The sequence below is a fragment of the Herpailurus yagouaroundi genome, unplaced genomic scaffold (assembly GCF_014898765.1).
Source record: "Herpailurus yagouaroundi ecotype Mexico unplaced genomic scaffold, PumYag 197, whole genome shotgun sequence".
In the NCBI taxonomy this organism is placed as follows: domain Eukaryota; kingdom Metazoa; phylum Chordata; class Mammalia; order Carnivora; family Felidae; genus Herpailurus; species Herpailurus yagouaroundi.
Window position 1 is genome coordinate 11,697,226 of NW_024412428.1, and position 21,964 is coordinate 11,719,189.

The following is a 21,964-nucleotide window of genomic DNA, read 5'->3' on the forward strand; positions in this document are numbered from 1 at the left end:
ACACACACACACACACACACACATACATATAAAACTGAGCTTCCAGGTGAGTGAATGAGAGTCACCAGTGACTATGGGTTAATTTTGTTGCTTCTTTCTATCCTGCATAGATTTTACACCATCAGGAAGAGAACTCAATGCTGTTTAATGTTCTAGATATCCTTTGTTTAGCCCTACAGATCCACTCTCCACTTTTTTATACCCTGCCTTTTGCGCCGAGGGTCACCAGTGAGGATGGCATTCGAGGGAACCCATTTTCCTTGGTTTCCTTTTGTGTTTGGCCAACAGGGAGCCCTGGCTGGAGATGGAGGGGAGCAGGAGTGCAAGGTCAGGGCATTTACCCTCCTGGTTATCACTCACCACCAGCTGTGTCCTTTGCTTTAGGGATCCTCTCTTGTCCTGGTTTCTGGCACGCGCTCCCTCTGCCCATCCCTTTGGGCCTACAGCAATGGCAGCTCTGTGGCTATGAACTCTGGGCACCTGTATGGTTCCTCCTGGTTTCTCATATCCTGCCCACACTTTTGTAATAAACATTTTTAGAAATAAGTCCTCCTCAGACCATCTTGAGTGCTCCATCTGTTTACCATTAGGATCCTAATTGACTATTCTGGACAATCCAAGAAGTAGTTCGTAGCCTTGGTTATAGTTTCAGGGATGAGTAAGATACAGGTAATTAAGTTTATTAAGTGCCAAATAAAACATCAGTGAAAGAAGTATGATGCTGGCAATAAACATCTCACTTCAAATCCCCCCAAATAACTTCTTCTCCATATTGTGTCTCAATTTTTTTTTCATTTAAACAGAACGGAAGGAAGGTCTCAAGACAACTAGTTTTGTGATTTTCAGGAAAGTTATCAACAACTCATTTATTGCACTTTCAAGAAATCAGAGAGTAGTACAGAAAAAAAAAAACAAGGAAAAAGAGTAAGGCAGAAGTGCAAGAGAGCTGTTACTAATCAAAGCACCACAAAGGAAATACGTAGAATAATATGACGACAACACTGCATGGTGACAATGGTGACTACACGGAGTGCGGCAAGCACTGTGTGATGTACAGAACTGTCGAGTCACTGTGGTGTATACCCAATGCCAATGTAACGCCGTTTGTCAATTATACCTCAATTAGAATAGGAACAAAGAAAGCTGCTGAAGGTAGAATGCTGGAAGGAAAAGGCAGAGTCGGGGTTGACAGTGAAGAGAGAAGAAGCAGAAGGTAAAGAAGTGAGAAGCGGTGTAGAGCAGAATGTCAGGTAGGCCTGGGCAGCAACACTCGTGTCTAAATTGGCATCGGTCTACACCCTGGGATTGCAAAGGCTGAGGGAAAGAGACAGCAAAGGAAAACGGCTGAGAAAAGCGTTGGAAGTGCAAACACACCGCAGGATATGCGAGGTTCAGTTTGAATTAATTCTCTTTATAAAGAGTGAAGGGAAGGCCAACCTACCCTCATACAACTGAGCGTATTGTGGGAACCCAGCAGCACGGAGCCAGTCGCATGCTTCCTTCGCCTCGATTTCTGAAAAATACAAGAAAGGGAAATGCGTTGAGTCCAGCAGCCACACGCTAGCACTCTACCTTCTTAATCAAGGAGAAACTGGTGAGCACTGTACTCGTTACAAAGCAAAATTGTTCTCAGGCAAGTCTGTCTCAGTAGACCTACCAGAAATGGGTGTAAAATGAGCAGGTATCACAAAGGTACTTATGTGCCTATTAAGATTATCTTCAATGTAGATCCACAAGTATTTGGATAATAACAAAACCACAGGTTACAGAACACAAAGGCTGAGTTTCAGGCAGGGAAAAACGTCTTATTTATATACCAGGGAGCCAAGGGACTACAGAGAAGGAAGAAACACTTCCTTATGATCCTTTTTTTAAATGAATTTTTTAAAAAAACTTTTAAAGTTTAAAGACAAGGCTAAGTATACTCATTCAACCTTCCTTTATTCTTTCATTCTTGGGCTAATGAAAGAAAGAATACAGCTGGATGGTCCATGAAAATGTACTTTCTCATGAAGAAAGGTATTACAAAAATCCAGTGTATTGCTATTTCTTTAATTTTTCTGATGGCTTTAATTCCCAATGCCTTCCAACAAGATGTTCATTCATCACACACATCCGAATGATTTCAAGCTGCAGAGTGGAGCATGGAAAAGCAAAGCTGGTTATCCAGAACTGAGGCAAGTTTGATGGGGCTGCTACAATCTCTGAGGGCTGAATCCAAAAGGCTGATATGTCCTTTGGGTGACCATTCAGTGTGGACACCCCAACCACGCACGGGACCACCTGCTTGGAGAAGCTGTGGGGTGAGGTGGGAAGAGTCTACAGTACGTGAACCAGGTCACTTTTTGACCTTGTGAATCCTGGATCAATTCCCAACCACAGCTCTGTTAGACAAATACGAATGCGAGGGAAAAGAAGTTCATCTGTCAAAAGTCCAGTTTCTCCAAACAAAATTAAACAGTCTGTTTTAACAGGTTTCTACCCAGCCCTCTTCCTCTGCTGTTGGGATGGAGCCCGGTCAGGTCATTGTATTTCCATTTACTCTGATGTTCACTTCTCCCCATAGCAAAAGCCGAGAGTACGGGGTGTTCTTGGGACAACGGCACAAAAATGAGCTACACTAACATCAGCTGCGGGCTCGAGCCTCTAGACCTAACATTGAGAGCACAGCATCTATGCACTGAATTCGGGGAAAAAATGTCCGTGCAGCATAATGTTTATTGTGACAGAGCTATATATATGATAGATGTTAGGCAAACACATCAAAGGCCAGATTTTGCACAGGCCCCATATGAAAGAGCAGACACTTTCATTCCCATCCCATGGATCTGGTTGGACATAGACTGAGATTTCACATTAAATTCAGGGCATTTCAGAGGCATCCCCCAATCCACTGCCATTCTAGTGATTGACAATTGCTAAATCTTGGGTTTTTTTGTTCAGCATGAGGATTTTTTACATAATTGCTACCAGCACAGACCTATGTACTTGTTCCTGCCACGCAGGCATCATTCAGAAATACTCGGGGCACCAAGCTGGAAATAAAAGCCTTGGAAAGCATTTTGCTCAGGAGGGATGTCTCTGAGATCCACAAGTACAGTTCAAAATGGACACTCAGCTGAACTGTACTGTAGGCTAACATGGGTTTTCTTTGGTAAGATACAAAGGGCAATTACTATAGGGCTTAACAGGCTTATGAGTACTCCTGTGAGAGTCCTTATGTGAAGGCTTCTGCTTTGAAAATCACACAAGTATTTCAGAGGAAGTAGAAAATGCACATTCTGGATGTAACGTGGAAAATGTGGTCAGTTATTACTGAGTCATAGATAGACTGTTGCCTTCTAAATTTTCAAACTTCAGAGTTTCTTTCTCTTTCAGTATAATGCAATGATTAATAAGGAGGAAATATCTAATTCCTGGATACTGTCTAAACTTAATTATGAGCCAGCAGTCTTAAAGAGAAGCATAGAATTCTGAATTTTCTGTTGAAACTACATGAATAGTCTGCCTTTTTTTCTATTACTTTCACTACTCTCAAAATGCAGTGTTAAGCAGGAGAACCCCAGAGAGACAGACCATGAAGACCAAATGGAGGGGACCTAGAAGGCAGGGGTTCTACAACACAGAAAACTCAAAGGGGGGTGGGAAGTGAGCTTATAAAAAAGTGGACCCTCCACCGGACCCTGAAGTAGTTAGGACAATGAGAGGCGGGCAGCAGGGGTCCTTATAGGAAAATTCCCTTTGGAACTGAAGACTCTCGTTGGACAGTGGAACGAGCTTCAGGCTAGCCTAGGAGATTTTATTTAAAAGGTTCTCTAACTTCAGTTTATTTTTTCACAAGAGCAACAAAGATAATGAACTGAGATTCTATGAATATGTAAACATGAATAATCACATCTTAACCAGAATCCAGCTAAATCAGACCCTTAAATAAACTGATTTTTAAACTGGGGAGGCATTTAGCCTTTAAGTCTCAGAGTCAAATCCAACAAAGATGGCAGTTAGTTCATAATAACCGAGAAGAAGCCACATCCCAGCCATGGTGGATGCTCCTTGCCATCACTCCTGCACACCCAACTTGCTTCTACTTCTGCAATGTCTGTCCAATATCCCTTCTGCTCTAGCTGTAGGCCCAGCACCTTGATATCTCAAACTCTAAGGGCAAACAAACTCTTGTTTACACCCTAGTGACAAAGCAAAGACACGAAATAATCAGACATACTTAACCACTGTCAAATTTGACGTTGCCCATCAAGTTGAGCTGGGGGAAAAAAGCCCTTACAATTTCTACTGAGTCCCCACAGCCCCTACTAACACCCATCAGCCAGATGCTAATGCTAAGGGCATATTACCCTTGCAGTGGCCAAAAATCTTAGAAAATTCAAAAGGAACCATCATTGCCAGGGTCATCATATCACCAAGACCTGCGTCATGAGATTTAAATGGTCATGAGATTTAAATGACGTTTGAGGAGAGTGTGAAAATCTCTAACTGTACTCCTGCTAGCCAGCATAATATTATGTGAAAGCTTTAAGGGCCATTCAAATCATGTGTTTACAATTTTATTTGTTCTCTATTTGCAACCCATACCTGTCCCTGTGGCAGTTCCAGGGAAACAAAGCAAAGCATCAAGTTGCTGCAAGTTTGTAGAAAGCTGAAGTGTGGGGTAGATAGAACAGAATGACCTTGGACAGACTGGCCTACTGATCTCTACTGCAGTTACCACATTACATTACCTGAGAAAATTCAATCTGTTTGACTCCACAGCATGATAGGATTTCATCAGAATTTCTGCAATTATTATATGTAAAACTCATTTCTCTTTAACTCTATAGTGGGTACCTATTTTTGCCTGCTCAGTATCCACCCCCCCCCCCCCTGCCCCACTTCTTCAGATAATAGAACCTCTTGTTAAGTCTCCTGTTAGGAGATTCTTCTACTTAGTTTAGGTGGGGCAGACAGTCCTGGCCACCCCAACCACATTCCTTGGTCCTATCACCACCACCCAAACGGGCATGACCTACTCCTTAAGAACACCCCCACTCCCTTTAGTTCAAGGAGACCAAGGAGCTTCAGGATTTTAAGTCAACAGTTGTTTGGGGGCCGAAATCAACTGGTTGAAAAGGGAGATATCCAGTTTAACAACTGATAGCTTGATCTGTGCAAAGACCAAGCACACCTTTTCACTCAGTAAATCCAGAAAATTCTTTGGTGCTGGGCATACTCTCCTGCCACCTGTCTGTGATTCTACTTGAGGGAAAGTCACTCACTCTGCCTTAGCTTCCTTTCCTACGTGCTTAGAACATGATGTGGCCTCTGTTGAGAGCAGATGCAGTAGAGGGAGGCTGTCTCCCTGGGTGCCTAGGAAGCTGCCAATCAACGGGCATGAGAACAAAGTGGAAACTAACCACGGCCTGTTAAACACTGTTTAACATCTGTTAAAACACTGGTTTTAAAAGATATTATATTATTTCTTAGTTTCACAGCTCAGCGTTGAAAACTTATAAAAAACACAAAAAGGCACAATGAAAGAAAAAGGTCAACTCTTGTCCCATTACTAACACATAATTTAGTGTATGTTATTTACCAAAATGGTAATCGTTGTAGTATCTTTGGTTGACTACCTATTTTCACATAGTAATGCATTGTGAATATTTTTCCACATAATGATATTGTTGGCAAAAATGGGAAATTTACTCTGTTTTGAGAATGATCCTTATTTTTTTAAAATATTTGATTCTTGAATACTGCCAATTGTTAATCACTGCTGGGAGGTTATAAAATCAAGGTAGCCAAGAGAAAACAGTTCAGTAAGACTTCACCAATACAGACTGGTTGTGGAGAAGGCTGGAAGTCTATGTGAGTTAAGAGATTTACAAGCTGTTTCTTTAAAGAAACACCATGCAGTGATGTTTGGATAGTCAGGTAGATAAGGTTCTGGAGGGCTCTGGTCAAGTAAGGGGTTATTTTGAGCACAGCAAATTTGCTGCCCAGGCTGGCAGGCCTCCTCTCATGTTACAATCTCATTGAATTTTTAAACTGGTGTTTCTAGAGTGCTTGGGAACAGTGTGTTCTCCTAGCTAAACGTTTTAAGTACATTTTTTGGTTTACGTTATTCTCGGCACAGCAAATGCTTTTTCCATAGCTAACCCAAAGGAATACTATTCTTTCTAAATGACCAAAAATTCAAATTAAGGTCAAATTAAATTTTATTATTATCAGAAAGCTAGCTGGCTAGAAGGAACCTGGTCTACCGTGAAAGGTTTATGAAATCAATATATACAGGCATATGTGTTTATGTTGTTCTTACAAATCTCCTGGAATTTCAGTGGTCACACTGGCTCCAATTTAAGTAGGTCTTCTTTCTTAAATGTTCATTAAAATACTCAAGAGAAGTGGGGGGTAGGGGGGAGGCATCGTGGGTCTCCATGTGATTTAGAAAAGTAGGTGCTTTGTTTTTCCGTTTAAATTGGCTAACATGGTGGGCACCCTGTTTCTGGAAGATTATGAGTGACTCAACCACCACAAGATGTCTGCAGTGGCTGCAATTAACACTATAAAAGTCTATCAAAGGTATTAACATTTCAACACACTCATGGTTGTTGGCTTAGATTAATTTATATGGCTGAGTTAGCTTCATCATTAGTGTACTACTTAAGACAAATGACTCTTTGGTCTTCACTTGGAATTTCTCAAGCGAAGTCCTTACTTACTGAAGGTTATTTATTTGGCCATACACTACACTGGTTTTGTTAAAATCAATGCCAGAGTGTCTATCCCGTCTATATATAGATATGAATGATGCAATAATTAAAATTACATAGATCCATACATGACCACCCCAATCCTTCTCCCAAGAGTGCTTTATAACCTTAATCACAGGTACAGGATTAAATATCAAGTTATGTAATCAAGACTGATTTAGGTTTCACATCATGGTGACAGGATACTTCTTTTTTGCACTCTTTGAATTATATAATAAGTTTATTGCGATGTGTAAAAGGCCTAAGTCTTAAATGTTTACCAATTATAATTTTTCTAATATGCATATCATTTTCTTTCCCTTATATTCTAAATAAGTTATTTAGGATAAATTTAAGATTATTAATCACTGAATATTCAAATCAGTGAACTAACTTGGAAACATCCATTTTATTTTCCATTCAGTGCCTTTTTTTTAAGGCAACTATTTCCTTAATGTGTAGCAACGTATCTTTTTGTCAGCTGATACAGAACAATAGAAGAAAAAATCTGGAAGATGCATATATTCCTATGACACCAAGTTATACACAGATAAGGTGGAGATTCATGGTTGCGTTTATGTGTACATTTTACCTGAAGCAAGAATCACACACGTGTTGGGACACACTATTCCACTGCCAGTTCTTACACTAGCCTTATTCCTCAGGCCTTGAAAGACCTTCTGCAAGCTGGATTCATAGCAAATCTAGTCACTTAAAAATAATTTCTATTAGAGTAAAAGAGGATCAAGCAAATTCAACACCTGAATGGTAGGTCTATTCCTAGTCACTCAAGAGTTGTTTTTAACCAGTCTTTTTCCTTGTTTTTAACCTGCCTTGTTGGGGGCAATCCTACACTGTATATGTAATTTAGTCTTAATTTATTACTAATGTATTTAATTTTTAAATTTATAATGAAAGCACACACACACACACACACACACATTTTCTTAAACACTTACGATGATTCCCTGCTCTTTCCAGTTGCAGAACTTGCAGTTCTCCTCCAACTGGGAAGCATTTACTTCCCATCCCATTGCTGTCCAGCTCTGGTCACGTGACCCATTTTAGCCAATGAAATGTGAGCAGAAGCAATGTATGCTAGTTTCAAGCAAAACGCTTCAAAAGCTGTCATCTAGTTCTTTCAGTTTTCCTACTCTTTTCCCTTTCTCACGAGGCTAGTAGGTCTCAGACATGTTATTCCTTGAACCTGGGTCCTGGAATGATGACACAGGGAACAAAGCCACAGCAGACTAGCTGCTGACACGTAATGTGAGCAAGAAATAAACTTCCGTTGTTTTATGCCACTACAACATGGGGGACAACTTGCTACAGAGGATAATCTAGCTTAAACTAATTTAACGCAGGGCTAGATATCCATTCTAGAGAGAAAGCCTGTGGACCTTTATTTCAACTTGAAGCTGTTGCTGGATATCTGTTATTAGTGTGCTCTAGAAGTGAACACAATCAGTATCAGGAATCATTTCTGCTCGGAATTCTGCTTTCCTGCCTACAGTGCATGGCCTCTGTGAATTAAAAAAATGAAAAGAATCCTTTCGCGATCCTTACTTACATGCAGCTACATGTGTCGAGTGTGTGAGTGCACCCATATTCACAGATACACACACTTTTTCTCTCACATACGCACACCACAGAAAATCAAAAGTTCAGGTGCAACTGAACAAGGGAAGTCTTCAGGAATAGAAATACTATTCCTTATGCTCATATTCCTAAGAGCACACAGACACACACAAAAACCAGAAAGAAAAAGAAAATTTACAATCCCACCCCAATCAATCTCAAAGAAAAAGAAAGCAGAAAGTATACACTCTGCCAGCCAAATAGCTCCTAACCAGATTGTTTTGACTCAAGTTTTCCATGAGGCAGAGTAGCTCTTCATTCTCTCCTTTCATTTTGTACAGATTGTTCCCATCAGGCGCTTGTGGTATTTCTCAAGGAGGCTGCATGCAGACACAAGCATATGAACATCCCCAGCTTTTTTGAACTTGTGGAGCCACTGCCTACCACTAAATCCCAAGAGACTCTTCATGGCGGAGTCAGTTAAGCAACTGAAATGCAAGGAAGGGGAACAGAAAATTAGAAAGAAGGTCATAATTTTCAGGCTTTGGCCAAAGTTATCTCCATACTGACCCACCAGGATAATAAAGTCTTAAATAGCCTTTCTTGGGACAAGGGTGTGAGATTCTGGAGATGATTTTTCTATCTTGGTTTCTTTGGCTTCTCTTGGAAAGGTGAAGAATAGGAGTCCAAGGTAGCTGACTTGATGCTGGTTCTCATGAGCAGAGGCTCTAACTTCCTCAAGGTCCGGCAAACTGGTAGTATCAGAAGGGTCCCTGCATATTCACTGCCATGACGATGACTTTTTGCCTGGGGAAAAGCAACTGCTTTGGACAAGTCCGACCACCGCTAGGAAGTCAGGTTTCTTGGCTTTGGACAGGTACTCTTCTATCCTATTTTGCTTTAAATTTTTAACGTTAAAAAAACTACGCATGTCTTTAGGGACTCAAACCCCTTCTCTATTTTCAGATATATCTGAATGTCTACACTTACAAAGGCTTATCTGCTATTTCAGTTGCTTAGCCCAACTCTTATAGCTCTGGGTACTCCAATTACACCAGAAGCTCTTGTGATATCAGGGAAAATTCTACCATGCAGGCATCAGAAGGATCATGGAGACTCTCCTGATAAAATAACTCCAAGAACCCTACAGAGTTTTTTCAGGTCTTTCACTCTTTGTAGGGCTGGCCATACGAAACAATCACCTGAGCTACTGACAGCCAGTTCAAAATTTTGTGCACTTAATTTCTCACCAGTTGGAACATGTGGATCAATCAAAACTAGTGTTTGCTTAATTTAATCCCAAGAAAAGATGTATACAACTCAAGTGTAATTTTATTATCTGACTATATATATATATATATATATATATATATATATATATATATATAAAACTTGATAGTGTATGCAGGTGTGTATTTTTTAGTTTTAAATATTTACTAGGAAATATGCGCTGGGATAAAATATTTACTGCGAATTTTTCAAAGTGCCTTTGCCAGTCCTCTACTTGTCTGCAATGGCACTCATTCTGTGAATGATTTTCTAAACATATTAGCACTTGTCTCAGAAAATCAGTAGCCAGATTCAAGAAATTGTGTTATTAGGTTTTCAGCTATGGATTCATCTTTTTTCTCCATGTTCTTCAAAGCCAAAGCTATCACTGAACTCAGAGGTTTGTTCTCAAAGTATTGGGATTCTTATTTTGTAAATCATTAGTAGACATTGACATTACAATTTAAAACAGAAAGCAATTTAAAACAGGGTTAGGTCATTGAAATAGCTTTACTCATTTGGGAAGGAGGGGGTTAAGATTCAGACCAAAGAGGTGGGAAACAACTTGTACATTGGAGTTCCCCCCCCCCCTTTTTTTCATCAGACACAGTGATACATTAATGACTGTGTCATTCTATGATCCAACCACATGGCATACTGATATTGAAGTCAATTGAGGCATCCCATAAATATACCACAAATGCAATCAAATAGGTTTTTAAAAAGTTACATACACTGTAAAGAGTTTTAAATGTTTAAAACATGGGGGCACCTGGGTGGCTCAGTGAGTTGAGCGTGTGACTCGACTTTGGCTCAGGTCATGATCTCAAGGTTCGTCAGTTTGAGCCCCATGCTGGAGCTTTACTTACTAAATAAATTTATTTACTAAATAAATAAAACTTTAAAAAAGTTTAAAACACAGTAAAAGTTTTTAAATCTTTAATAGTTTAGTATGGATAGTAAATAACTTCAAATTTTAAAGAACTCTGGGCCTTAATAATTACTATCACTTCAGATTTTAAGTTTAAGAACACAGTAAGAAATGGCAGAAAAATACGTCCTGCAAACACATAAGCACTTCTAAATGGAGGTCCAGGCAGCTCTACCTTATAAAATATAAATATAATTTTTTTTTATTTTTTTTTCAACGTTTATTTATTTTTGGGACAGAGAGAGACAGAGCATGAACGGGGGAGGGGCAGAGAGCGAGGGAGACACAGAATCGGAAACAGGCTCCAGGCTCTGAGCCATCAGCCCAGAGCCCGACGCGGGGCTCGAACTCACGGACCGCGAGATCGTGACCTGGCTGAAGTCGGACGCTTAACCGACTGCGCCACCCAGGCGCCCCATTATAAATATAATTTAATTACCTGACTAGCTCTGGGCATATAACAATTTTTATTACTTGCAGTCAATACTATGGTCTTGACTAAGATGCTTGTGCAAATACTCACTGAATTCAGGTATAAAAGGGTTATTTCCCTTACAAACAGACTTGAATAAGAGATAAAAATGACCAAAAATCCCCTCTTAAGTGAAAGCTGACAGAAAAGTGGCAAAATCTAAACCTAAGATTTGAAACACCTGAAAGAAAAAGGAAGGAAAAAAAGCAAAGCAAAGCAAAGCAAAACCACCACAATTCGATCACAGGTTAACATTTTGTTGGTAAATGGTCTCTCATTCTTTTATTATGCAGATGTGTACATGTATATAGGCTAAATTACTATATGTTTTACATAAGCTTTCAATAAAATTATAATCTGCATTGCCACTTGACAATGCCTTTTGAACCTCTTTCCAACCCAGCTGATTTCCTTTTCAATCATTCTAGATGGCTGAAAAACATTCCTACTGCCATTACTTTAAAAAGTATCTTCCTTTATCAATTCAGACGTCACAATCATGAGTTAAAAATAATAAATTCAGTTCTCTGGAGGCTTTCATTCTAAATAAAGAATTCTGCCTGAACGTGCATCCTGGTGAATGTATTTTCAGGGAGTACTTCTGGGTTGACATTTCTCATGTTATTTTACATTCTGGATTAAGACCCATCTCATATGGTTTTGATTTATATTCTCAGCAGACTTCAAAAAGGAAATTCCAAGTGGAAGTTTATTCATACACCAGAACTATGTTTAAATGATGCTACAGGGATGTCTTAAACTAACACAAGTCAGGAAGTTCAAAGTTAAGGTTAAATCCTGGACCATGTTCCCACCTCTTCCTTCTTGGTATTTGGAAAGTGGAGATTTTATGTAACAGCTGTTCCACTTGTCTTTGACCTCCTGCATATGTATTTAGATAATTTCAAAGATGCATTTCAAAACTTTATGTCATAAACTGGTATTTTCTAAAGGGTGTCGCTGAAGTTTCAAGGTTAAACTTTCAAAACGAAACAAAACAAAAGATACTAGACCAAACAGAGAAAAACTCCCCATCTTGTTTTAATGACTAGATGAATATTTGGAGTCGACAGGACTCCTCCAATACTCTAAGTAATGAAAAGCAAAAAGTGACCCGAATTTCAAAGCCTAGCAAATTCACCAAGAGTGCATCTCTTTAGAACAAAACAAGTTTATTTTTGCACAGGGTTAATGTTACTGCTTTAAAGGGGAGTTTGAAATGAAGATTTGCTCTTAACTAACAGCGTATCTATTAAGTAAAACTAAGTTTCTTCTTTTGTTGAATACATATACTCGGTTTTATAAATAAATTTTTTTAAGTTTATTTATTCATTTTGAGAGTTGAGGGAGGCCTAGAGAGAGAGAGAGGTGGGTAGAGAGAGAAAATCCCAAGCAGGCTCCACTCTGTCAGTGCAGAGCCCAATGCAGGGCTGTTGAGATCATGACCTGAGCTGAAATCAAGAGTCGGGACGCTCAACGGACTGAGCCACGCCAGCGCCCTATGAATTAACTTTTTAAAAAGAGTCTGTTGATTGGTTCAGAAAATGCTCCTTTACTTGAGGACATATACAGACTGTTACAGGAGCTGTAATGCAGCATCTTGTTAAACAGCATTACGGGAGCCATTATATGGCCTGAAGTATTAGAAGCAAGATTCAAATCCTAGCTTTACTTTGGATTACCTTCGTGGCCTTGTGATAGGTTAACTTCAGCATGCCTCAGTCTCCGTATCTGTAACAGAGTACCTACTTCACAGCATTGTTGTGGGGATTCAGTGAGTTGTTAGCTGTATGTGCTACGAGTACAGTTGAAGGTGCACGTGCCTGCAACAGAAAATAGTGGTTCCAACGGTTTCTGATTCTCGCCACTCAGCTCTTTTTCATTTGGCTTTCAGAAGTAGGAGGCATTCATCCTACTGATTTATTCGGCAGACATCTACAGGTTGCCCAGGGTTTGAAAAGCTTGCGATTAGGCACTGCGGGAGGATGCCTGGCTGTGGGGAGCGGGGTCCTGTTCTGCAGGTCTCTAAGTCAAGCAGAGGAGACAAAGACGCACCCAGGAATCACTAATCCCAAGAAAGCAAAACAGGATAAAGTCGTACAGGACTCAGAGCCAGAGGGGACATTTCGGGTAAAGTGACCAGGACAGACTTAGCAGGTGAGATGAGATGTGAGGCAGCAGATGGTTGGCCAACCGGTTCTGCCCATGGCCATCCCTCTCTGCCCACCAACTACTTTTGAAGCTGGGATTCCTGTGAATGGCCGTCTTTCTGGAATAGAGCTTATGTTGCTTCATCTGTGCCTGCAGGAGGGCTTTGGAGCTAAACGCCACCGCCCCGTCCCCTACATCCAGATCCTTCTTATGACAGGAATCTAATAGGCAATTCGTTTTTTTACATTCTGTGGAAGACTGTGTTATACTTTTTCTGTTAAATTATGCTGTATCGCAGGTAGCCATGCTTCACACAATACAATGCTGTTTAACAAGATGTAATGAGAGTCATAAATGAAATGTGACACTTTGAAAATGGAACTGAGGGCCTCCACAGGCTGTTACTTTTAGGATATGAACACCAGGCTGGGGGAGACAGTCTGGTGATTATAGTTTACGATGTGCTTACCAGTTAATAAGTAAAATATTAGCAATCGCTTGATAATGTGAGGATCTCAAGGGCAAAGATGTGTTTAAACATACCAAACACATCAGAACCTTGGGAAAGAAATCTGTATCAGATGTGTAGGCTTCATTAAGGAAATGCCTTCAGAAGATTATTTTTCCATGTTATGAGAAAAAAAAAACTGAACAAATAAGTAAATTCTTAGCAAGGGATATGGGCTTCCTGTGGAATAATGACTGGGAAAAGTTGAGGGTTAAAGTGGATCCCAAGGCCATTGACCTCAAGAGGTCAGGAGTCTCCCAGATAGGCTCCCTATCAAGTCACTGCCACTATTAAAAACATCCAAGGTGTGTGTGTATTCAGGGATTTACTTTGTGAGGAGGCAATCAGGAAAATCATTGAAATACTATTAAAATACTTCAAATCATTTACATTTAAAAGCAAAGAGATGTTTGGTTCTTATGCTTAAATGATCATATTAACATTTCATGGCTGCTCAAATTATACCCAATGCTGAACACAAAACTTAGAAAGCAGTCTCCTTTGAATCTTTTGTTTTTTTCCAAAATAAGGAAAAATTAGTACATATTCACACACATATACCCACACATACATACAGTTGACCCTTGAATGACGCCAGAGTTAGGGGAACGGACACCTGCGCATTTGAAAGTTTTGACTGTTCAAAACGTTCACTGATTGTGTATAGTTGACCAGGTGCCTTACCAGGAATGCAAACAGTTGATTAACACCTATTTTGTAGGCTGTATGTACTACATACTGTAATCTTACAATAAAGCAAGCTAGGAAAAAGAAAATGTTATTAAGAAAATCATAAGGGAGATACATATATAGTACTGTTCTGTATTTATTTTAAAAATCTGCATGTAAGTGGATCTGCGCAGTTCAAGCTCATGTAATTCAAGGGTCAACTGTGTGTGTGTGTGTGTGTGTGTGTGTGTGTGTTTAAATTGGGATGAAGTTTGTCTTGTCTAGATTAATACATTAAGTAGGAATTCTTAACCTAGGTTTTTAGATAGAACTGAAAGGCATGGAAATCCCTTGTATATAAGTAGCATTAGGAAGATGCTTTATTTGTTGAGACTACATAGCTCTCATTAAGTTCTCTGATTCACTTATTGTACCACTAAGGTGCTCACATTTAGCCCAAAAAGAAAACTTTATGCACCAGGTTTAAAAGAGGGCCAAGTTTTTCCTGCTTTCATCCCTTTAGGCAATCAATTTTTGATTTTGGAACTTAAGAGAAATAAATGGTCTCTCTCTCTCTCTCTCTCTCTCTCTCTCTCTCTCTCTCTCTCACACACACACACACACACACACACACACACACACACAACATGCACACAAATATATATACAGGTGCATATACATTCTGTAAACATGACATAGATAAGACTACAAGTATCCTTCAATAAATATGTACATTCTTCTATCCTCTGAAACTATGACATTGTAGGTACACATCACCAGGTTGGAAAGCAGGTTGCATCTATACATGTTCAGTTCTTAGCCCAGAGCCTTGCAAATGAATGTTGGCTGAAACAGTGAATGGCTATATGAAGAGGAAAGTATTTATAGCTTTAAACATTTATAAGCCAATAAACACCTACAGTATTTTTTAGATTTTCAGTCCCCTCCAAACTCACCAGGCTATTGTCAACATGGGAACATAGATTATGGAAGTACCTTGCAAACGGAAAACCCTATATGAAGATAAGGTAACATTATTTTTCCAGCTGTGATTCCACCTCTGGGATACAAGTCCCCAGACACCCTTGGGCAGCAGTGTCTCTGTAGCTTTCGACAGTGCCTGTGTTTTCTGAAAGGCGAGGCCACTTGACATTGTCCCAGCCCAGACAGGAAGAGCTGTTTCTGCTGGCTCCCATCCCCTTTCCCTCTATATGGAATCCTTGGGAATCTGCGAGATTTGGTCTTGAAAAATTAACAGTGAGAAAAAAAGATTTTCCTGTATTCCCACAAAGGAATTACTCTCCCTTTTAGGATCATGAAACCAGCCTGGGACATATTCATACTCGAGAATAATCAGACTCAACCACAGAAAATAAATACCATAGGACTTTCAAGTGTTTTGACCACTATCTTTAGTAAGAAATACGCTCCTTAGAGTTGTTAACATGCATATACTTGCACATGTGAACACACACACAGCAACTGAAACAAAGTTTCACAAAATAATAGTTATATATATATATGCAATGCCACCTGACATTTCTTTTTTTGGTTTGTTCTCTGTTAAAAATTGTTGGGTATACCCACTAACTGACTTCATGATCCCTCTATTTAAAGAACACTGTTGTGGATGACACTCTGGTTAAATAAATGAATGAACTGAACACAGTTATAAGAATCTGATACCCAGAGTTGTTCTTAGACTCCTCCCTCTCCTACATCCCCAATATTTCCACAACACAGTCCCAAGCCCCATTGAATTTCTGTCTGAAACGTATTTCTCAAACCCCTGTGCCCACGTGCATTCCCTCTGCTTTGGTTTAGAGGGATCTGGCAACTTCAGTTCTTGCCTTCCGTGCCTCTCTACAGTGTAAGCCCGGTTGCTCCCCTTGAGACTCCTTCATGCCTCCCTGTCACCTGCAGAATGGAGTAGCAGCCCAGCCTCCTGACCACAGTGCCCTGCCTCACCTGGCCTCTGCCTACTTCCAGGGTCTGATGGCCCGTGTTAGGTCCAGTTGTATGTTAAGTGCCTGGGGCTCGCCAGTCCCGAGGTGTGGGTTCATGTCCCACACTGTGCTTGGGCTGTTTCCTCCCTTTGTCATCACATTCCTCCTACTTGGTCCTCCTGACTTACTTTCATTTGTCTTCTATCAACATTTCAGCTAAGACCTCACCTCCCAAGTCCCAGGTGAGCCTGGTCTTCTCAGGACTTTCATACATCTCTTTTAATTCTTACAAGATTAGCCTAAACTGTTCTTGCTACATGTCTGTCTCCCCATGGGACCACAAGCTCTTCAGGGGCAGAGGTTGCCTGATTCATTTTTGCCATCTCTAGAGTCTGGCAGAGCACCTGGAACCCAGTGTGTGCTCAGTGCGTGCTGAGCTGCAGAGAAGCAAGAGTGATGATTCTGCCCCAAGTAGCCCCTGGGCGGCCATCTTTCATCGACATTACTCGGCGTTAATCCCGAACCAGAATGGTCTGCTGCTCCTTGCATTTATTCCTGGACCTCTGGATTAGTGCTAGTCAAACGTCGTTGATGAAGGTACCTTTGCCCCCTGAAAACGCTCTCCTACTTTCCTCTTCCTTTCCCAGTTGGACTGAAGGAGGCTGAGGGGCACATGTTGGGTTTCCGTAGCTTTCTGTTCCACTCCGTTTGAGAAGTCTGCTGCTACTACAGCTGGGGCAGAGGGTGGGCTGGGAGCCAGCCCTAGTCTTAATCAATCACAAATCAATGACGTGAAATCTCACGCAGCGTAGAGGCCTTCCTATGAGGATTTGGAATAGTGCTGGAAAGTCAGATTTGGTCCAAGGCACTTCAAATCTGGAAGGCTCTGGGAGGAGGGGGTAGTTCTGGTGATAAGCAAAAAGGGTTTGGTCTCTTCATGAATAGATCCGAGGCCTGGTTCAGTCTGGACCACCCAAGATCTGGATATGCCCCAGAGGAAACTCAACTTCCTGAGGCCACCCCAATCACACCTCCAAAGTAGTGATCCAGCCAGTCTTGAATGTACACACCCCTGGGGAAAGTGTGTACGTTTTTAATTAGGGTAGACTAATGCCTCTCTTGAGGCGTCCCCACACTCAGCTATGGTGACTTTGGTTCTTGAGAGCAGAGGGAAAATGTGTGATGTACTAGGGTGACTTCTTTTGGGCACTAGATTTAGTTGGGTCTGCTACAAGACCCTCCCTTCTCTCCTTCCTTGAAGGTATAGCTTATTGGGCACCTCCTCCAAGAAGACTTCCCTGAACATTTCTAACACTTATGGTCTCCACCATTCATGATTTCTGGCCATCTCGAATTGTTATTTGACCTGTCATATGTTACCATGACTTCCATCTATTTATAGACTTACAGTCTGAGCAGAGTGAATTTGTAAACAGTAGGGGCTCAATACAGGTTTGTGATGGTTGTGGCTGTTACGGCCACTGTTAATAGTTAACATAAAAACAAGCCTGTATGCAGGCATGGCTGATGACGACCGATGATGGTGACTCATAGACCTCCCTCCTTTCTAGAGGTAGGAAAGCAGAGCTGGGGGAAAGCAATGAATTTCTTTAATGGATACAGTGAAGGCAGGAACAGATAAAGGAAAGGACACAGCAAGCTGAGACCAAAAACTTTTCCGAAAGGTAGTGTGGCAGTTGCCAGCAGCATGGACTGCGGGCTTACTGCCGGGGTCCCTGAGCAAACTGTGTTCCGTCGTGAAGTCTCAGTTTCTCATCTGCAAAATGTGCATAACGTCACATAACTCTTCAGAGCAGCTGCAAGGACGTTAACAGGAACTGCACAAGGAGCAAGGCCATTTAGTTCACTGTTGCAATCTAGTCCCTGGCACAGGGTTTTGGATTTCACTTGGTGTTTACATTTGCTGAATAAAATGAACTATGTGAATCAACAAGGAGCAGGCGCTTAAAAACTGGAGCTATTATTATTGACTAAAATGAGTATTGTTCACGTTTTCTCCACTGATGCACTCAAATGGCAGAAGAAAATAAACAGATGCCCCCAAAGAATTTATTTGACATTTACACCCATAGAGGGGAAGAATATAACATGCCCACACTTGTTTTAAAACAATAAAACCAGGGGCGCCCAGATGGCTTAGTCGCTTAAGTGTCCGACTTCGGCTCAGGTCATGATCTCATGGTTCGTGAGTTCGAGCCCCTCATCAGACTCTGAGTTGACAGCTCAGAGCCTGGAGCCTGCTTCAGATTCTGTGTCTCCCTCTCTCTCTCTCTGCCCCTCCTTCACTCGTACTCTGTCTCTCTCTCTCTCTTAAAAATAAATAAACGTTAACAAAATAAAAATAAAAAATAAATCAATTAATAAAACAATAAAACCTTCCTTCACATTTTAAGAAACTTGATGCTCCAAGAAGATGTACCATTCTATAGTTTCTTACCCTGCCAGGTTGAAGAGGCTCAGATGTACACTTAAAAAATAAATCTCATTTTTAGAGAGGTGATTTACTATTGCTTTTTAATAACAGTCTCCCTGAACACTAGAAAACGTGAGGTTCAGGCAAATTCCAACTCCATTCAAGCCACAGTGACGTAAATTGCACCCAGAGTCCGATGGGACGCACGGAGGGACAGCACAGGCAGTCGAGGGCTGACTGTTGACTAGGTTTAAGATCACAGGACGGAGGCAGAGTCTCTCTCTGGTCAGCAACATGAAAGGGCTGGCTGAGAAACAAACACCTTCTTCAATATATTTCCATAAAACAGCAAGAGATCTGTTCCGACGGCAGCTTGTGCATTTTATTCAGGAGCGCACCCAACGTCCTGCAGAGGTAACCTCAGAGATGGAACCCAGATTTCATCACTCTCTAAAAATCCGTCACGGTTCTCAGATGCCTCCAAAGTAAAATCCAAACTTCTGGGGACGGCATACAAGTCTTGAGCTCAGTGTAGATCCCAGGCACGTCCTTCTGTGTCTCAGCTGGCCACAGTGCCCCGGACACCAGGGGAACTAAACAACTCGTGGTTCCCTCACACGGCCACCTCCCACCGCTCCAGTCTGCTGTTCCCTGTAGGTACTTTTCCTAGGTCTAGAATGACTTTCTCCCACTTCATCCCATTAGCTAATTCTTCCCTCCCCCTCTGTTTCCCCCTCTGTAATTGCCAGCTCCAGTTTTACCTCCTCTGCGAAGTCCTTCCTGTGAAGATCGCCCTCTCCTGCCACACGGTAAGTAAGTGAGGTTCGCCCGTCACTCTTTTGCACCCACTGTGTACTTCTGACCCAGCACTTACCCGGCACTGGAATTTTCGGTTTACTCTGCTTTCCTGTCTCCCTCCACAGGCATTGTCTTTGCATATCCTGCACCAACCAACGGGCTTGATTAACGTTTGCGTGGCAAACTGAGGAAGCTTCCAGTACAGAGGCTCGAAGAAATGTAGAGCAAGGAGTAAAAAAAGAGTCCTCTCTAATGCTTCCGGCCACTGACAGTGGAGAAGAACCTCACCGCTCCCCAGTGACCTGTGAAGCATCAGCAAAGATTCCAAACCTCCACACTTCCTTTTGCTCATTGTTTTCATTCACATTAAAAAGGAACACCATGGATTTGCATCACAGCCTCAAAATAAAGTCATAGGGAGAAAGGATTCCGTTTGGAACAGAAAGAACCACATACTTTCTAATAAATCAAACCCCTAAAGAGAACTGAAATGGGAGGTGGGGTATGTTCCTCTCATTCCCCACATTATCAACAGGGTCTCTTAGTAGCACACAGAACTCTCGACTCATAGGGAAACAGCTCAGGAGTTACATTATAATGCCAATGGTCGATCTTCGGTTTGAAATTTCCAAATCTTTTCTTATATGCCCTTTAAGATGATAAATACAGTTTGAAACACTCTGCAGTTGACTACAAATAGCAAAGATGATGTTTCCAAAGGACTTCCTCCTTCTTGGGCCAGAGTACCTTCAGAGCACCGTGCACATGCTAACTCCAAGTTCAGAGCCTCCTTCAAATTTTACTCCTGTCTTCTCTGTCAAGTGCGGTTTTTATTTACACTCCAAACAGTGTATTATTTAGACATTCCATAACCTCACTTACTTCCCAACACAACAATGTTGGTATCATCAAATGTAGAGTATTTGAAATTAATAATCCCCAAACAGAAAAAAAGATCCATACATCATCTATCTTCAGTTTCTCACATTCTAGGTTAAAAATTCTCCTTGGCATAATGGTTTCTATCAGCAAAACCGAGACTGCACTAAATTACTGATAAGTTCTTCCGGAAACCTCCTCTATGGAAGTCCCCTTCAGGGATTTACAACCATTCTCCACAGGCTTTATATTGATACCTCCGTTCCCGATCATGCTGTGAAAATAGATGGGGAACAATTCACAGTAGTGCTTTGAGATGCTTGTCTGGGAAAGTGGGGGTGTACCACTCTTGCTGATGTCATTGTCATTTCTCAAATTCCAGCCCTGGCCACCCTCCCATCTGGGCTACTTTTTAAATCTGGAATTCTCTCTCCCAGCCTTCCCTCACTACCCACTCACCTGACCTCTGGGGGAACCATGAGTCACTTCCTGTTCTTTAAACTTGTGGCTAAACTTCCTCTTCTGTAAGAGGCTTGAACTGGGGGTGTGACGAGAGGCACTGGGAGGCAGAAGGCTGCCTGGAAGGCAGGCAGAAAGGAGAAAAGAGTACCATTCCGTCCATATTAGAGAGTGAGTTGTTGAAGACTGCTAACTCCCGATTTTTCCAGGAGGTAATTATTGCCATCACAGTATTAACCTGACTTGTACAATTATCTGAGTTTGATTTACCTCCTGATTCAGTCTTCACCTTTCCACTGCCTACCTGCAACTTCAGAAAGAATGGTGGGTGAAACATGTAAAAAGCAAATTTATCAATCTTATCTTTATGAAAAATCTGGGCAAATCTGGGACCTAATTCAAATAAGTGGTTGGATGGGCATCTATTTTATTGAGACTGGCAGCTTTATTTGCCATTAAAATTAATACATTGGATGTAGTACATAAGTCGTAGCTTCCCAGGTCAGTTTTTAATAAGAGGATATTTTTACTATGGTCGTTTTTTAAATCAGGGATTTTTAAAATAATATTGTGGCAGAGACACACAAAGTCTGTATTTCCCAAACCTGTGGGTGGACTATGATCACCAGCCTCGCTGGCAGGCAGGCCCCGGGAAGACGTTCTGTGCAAAGGTACGCGAGTGAATCTGCTATGTGATTTACCGCCCCTTCTCCTTCTTTACCCATGAGTGGTTGTGCCGATGCCCAGGCGACCCAGGACCTCAGATGCTGCGTGTTGAGGTCGGGGAGATCAGCCAGCCTAGGTCTGGAGCAGATCTTATTCCAGAGTGAATGGGAAACCGACTTTTAGCTGGTTGACCTCATAACGCTTTGGGGACAGGGACTTCGCCTTGCTTGATGTTGGATCCCCAGTGGCCGCCTCGTGCCTGGAGAGGAGTAGGTATATGGCCGATGTTTACGGAATAATGAATGTTGTGTGCGTTTAAGGGTGTGCAATGAAAAATCAAAGTGCACACAGAGAGTTAATTTGAAAAAATTCTCTGAGGATGCTTTGCTACTACTACTCCTGCACACACACACACACACACACACACACACACACACACACACACACACCTTCCCTCTAAA

At 41.4% G+C, this 21,964-nt stretch overlaps 1 protein-coding gene across 7 annotated transcripts in view; it reads right to left on the bottom strand.

Moving 5' to 3' along the window:
• Positions 1–21,964, bottom strand: part of STARD13 (StAR related lipid transfer domain containing 13) — a 238,380-nt gene that overhangs the window by 62,885 nt on the left and 153,531 nt on the right. For all 7 annotated transcript variants that reach the window (XM_040448170.1, XM_040448172.1, XM_040448171.1 and 4 more), the window contains exon 2: positions 1,442–1,513. In XM_040448170.1, coding sequence (XP_040304104.1) covers positions 1,442–1,513 — 72 coding nt within the window. The remainder of the gene's footprint in view (positions 1–1,441; positions 1,514–21,964) is intronic.